At 37.8% G+C, this 2,614-nt stretch overlaps 1 protein-coding gene across 1 annotated transcript in view; it reads right to left on the reverse strand.

The window, feature by feature from the left end:
- Positions 1-222: 222 nt before the first annotated feature.
- The window catches only part of LOC107716071 (polypeptide N-acetylgalactosaminyltransferase 6-like), an 11,071-nt gene continuing 8,679 nt past the window's right edge, over positions 223-2,614 (reverse strand). Inside the window, exons 6-9 of the mRNA XM_016522391.1 lie at positions 2,384-2,501; positions 2,106-2,306; positions 1,841-1,972; positions 223-1,429 (exon numbers count right to left, since the gene is read on the reverse strand). Of these exons, the coding sequence (XP_016377877.1) occupies positions 1,316-1,429; positions 1,841-1,972; positions 2,106-2,306; positions 2,384-2,501 (565 nt within the window). The 3' untranslated portion in view covers positions 223-1,315. The remainder of the gene's footprint in view (positions 1,430-1,840; positions 1,973-2,105; positions 2,307-2,383; positions 2,502-2,614) is intronic.

The following is a 2,614-nucleotide window of genomic DNA, read 5'->3' on the forward strand; positions in this document are numbered from 1 at the left end:
TACAGATTTGGCCTCACAACCGTTGGCCACAAAGCTACCATTACACCACCTTATAAATTATTTTATTCAAAAAGGCCGCTGTAATATAAACGCAAAACAGACAAAAAAAATATCTCAACTGCCATAATTTCCACTAAAAATACCATAGCAACTAGAAATACTACTATTGTAAAACCAAGAAGAAAAAGAATAAAGGAACTCCAGTGTAAGATTTCGGAAGCTTTTTGTTGCTTTATTTCTTTTGCTGATCACAATAGTGGTCAATATCAAGTTATCACAATTTCATTGTGCAGCAGGCTACCAGTTCTTTAATTCTGCTCCTGTAGGAGTTTAGCTCCAACCCCAAAAAAACACACCTGAACAAGCTACTCAAGTCTTCAGGATTACCTGAATATTACAAGCAGGTGTGTTTGATCAGTGTTGGAGCTAAATACTGCAGGACAGCAGACCTAAAAATCATGAACTGTTATTTTGATGGAAACTATGGTGACCATATCTATATGGTCTGGATGGATGGACGGACGGATTTCAAAAACAACACCAGCAAATGATCTGGGAGTGTATATTTATTTTATACATCAAAAAATTTCAAATATTTGAAATCTCCAATTATTGAAGAATAAATCTGTACTCAATTTATAAAGAATAATAACGTAGAGTTATAGAGGACGAAACAGATAATTACATGTATACATCATTAGAGCATGATTTCCCACAAAAGACCTCAGCACACTGAAACAATCAAGCAATTCAAGTCACATGCTGCTTTATACATACTGATGACTTCAAAAACACAAGGGAAGGATCTAAAACCAATGCTGTCTTGTGACAGTTTACTAGAGCTGAAGAAAACCCTCATCCCCTGCAGCATGTGCAAATGATTGGGATCATACAAACATCACATGTATCGTTGGCAAGGCTGGCCATTCAGTGGCCTTAACACTAACAATGTTCCAAAAATATTTAATTTTCCATTTCTTTAAAAATAAATAAAACCTACACCATTTAAAAGCAGCAGTAAACATCATCAATAAGGCAATAAAATGCATCAAGTAAACAATCTTGCTGCTGGATTGTTCACTCTGTGATGCTCCAGTGGTTTGATGTGCATGATCTCCACTCTGTCTTCCCTGAGCATCCTGACCCCAGTCTGATCATAATGTCTTTGGGAGCTTATGGATATGAACTATCCAACACACTCCCAGTGCATCCGCTCAGGCCTGCAGTGAGTTTGTCGGCCTGAGCTGTAGCTGCTGGCCCTCCCTCGTGGGTCTTATGGGAGTGAATGTCCTTGCTCCTCAATTGGAGTGTGAGGTCAACTGAAAGCCCACTGCTGGTGATGGTCTTCTGGATTGCAGGGGCTCATTAATATCTTGTCTCCTTTCTTATGGAGACACTTTCCAGAGGATGGATTCTTCAGTAGTTGCTCCTAAAATTAGCATAACATCAAGAAGAAATGTAAACAAGTTTTTCATGTGAATGAGGTGAAACTATCAAATCACAGCTATTTAAATTATTATAGATTAAGGTGAAGAGTTGACCTGAAAATGTAACATGAATATCAGGATTTAATTATTCATTCTAATATTATAATATAATATAAACATATACAGTACACTACAGTATAAACGTTTGGGGTCAGTGAGATTTGTAAAAGTTTATGAAAGAAGTCTCATCAAGGCTGCATGCATTTGATCAAAAATACAGTAAAAACAGTAATACTGTGAAATATTATAAATTATTTTCAGCAGCTATTACTCAGTCTTCAGTGTCACTTAATCCTCCAGAAATCCTTCTAATACGGAGATTTCATGAATGTTGCGTTTTTAAACTGACTTACAGCTCCAAACTTGACAGGGGTAAGATCAGGGACAAAGGCTTCTGGGTAGACATTGGTTAGGTACCAAGAAAAGTTCTTGCACTGTAAGCTTTCTCTGAGTTTCAAACGGTCAGATAGGTCACCGTAGGTTTTCTACACAACCATACAGGAAACAAAAGTCATGCAGTTAGTCATATGCTCTTGCTTACACTTACAGTAGATATACTGTATAACCACAAGCACAAGGTTAATATTTTAATCCTCTGAAAGTAAAAGTAGTTCTTACATCTTTGGCCATTTTAGCTGCACTTTGGCTGCGTCGATAATAAATCAGCTTATAGTCGTCCATCCACACCTCAGCCAAGCGCACCTGGTTACGTGTAATGACCTCTGTACCTTTGGGAAAGGTGTGAGGACTCTTGGTGCGGAACACATGACCCACGACAGAGCAGGGGATTATCTCCAGCTGTCCGCCACACTGCCACACCTGACAGCACAAAACACATACACGTTTAACATCTCATTATTACAGTTGTAGGTGAATTCTAAAAAGCTAAAACTAACCCTAAAAGACATCTCGACATTTTCGCCGCCCCATATCTCCATTTTGTCATCGTAGGTCCCAATTTTCTCAAAATAGGTCTTAGATATAGAGAACAAACCACCAGCAAATGTTGGAGTTCTGAAAGAAAGAACAGGACAAATACAATTAGTAGGATTAGTAGCCAGAGAGCTGGGGTCAGATCCTATTACTTTTGAACTCAGTAAAAATAAATAAATAAATAAATAAATATA

This window comes from Sinocyclocheilus rhinocerous, unplaced genomic scaffold (assembly GCF_001515625.1).
Source record: "Sinocyclocheilus rhinocerous isolate Xijiao unplaced genomic scaffold, SAMN03320098_v1.1 scaffold148, whole genome shotgun sequence".
Taxonomy (NCBI): Eukaryota; Metazoa; Chordata; class Actinopteri; order Cypriniformes; family Cyprinidae; genus Sinocyclocheilus; species Sinocyclocheilus rhinocerous.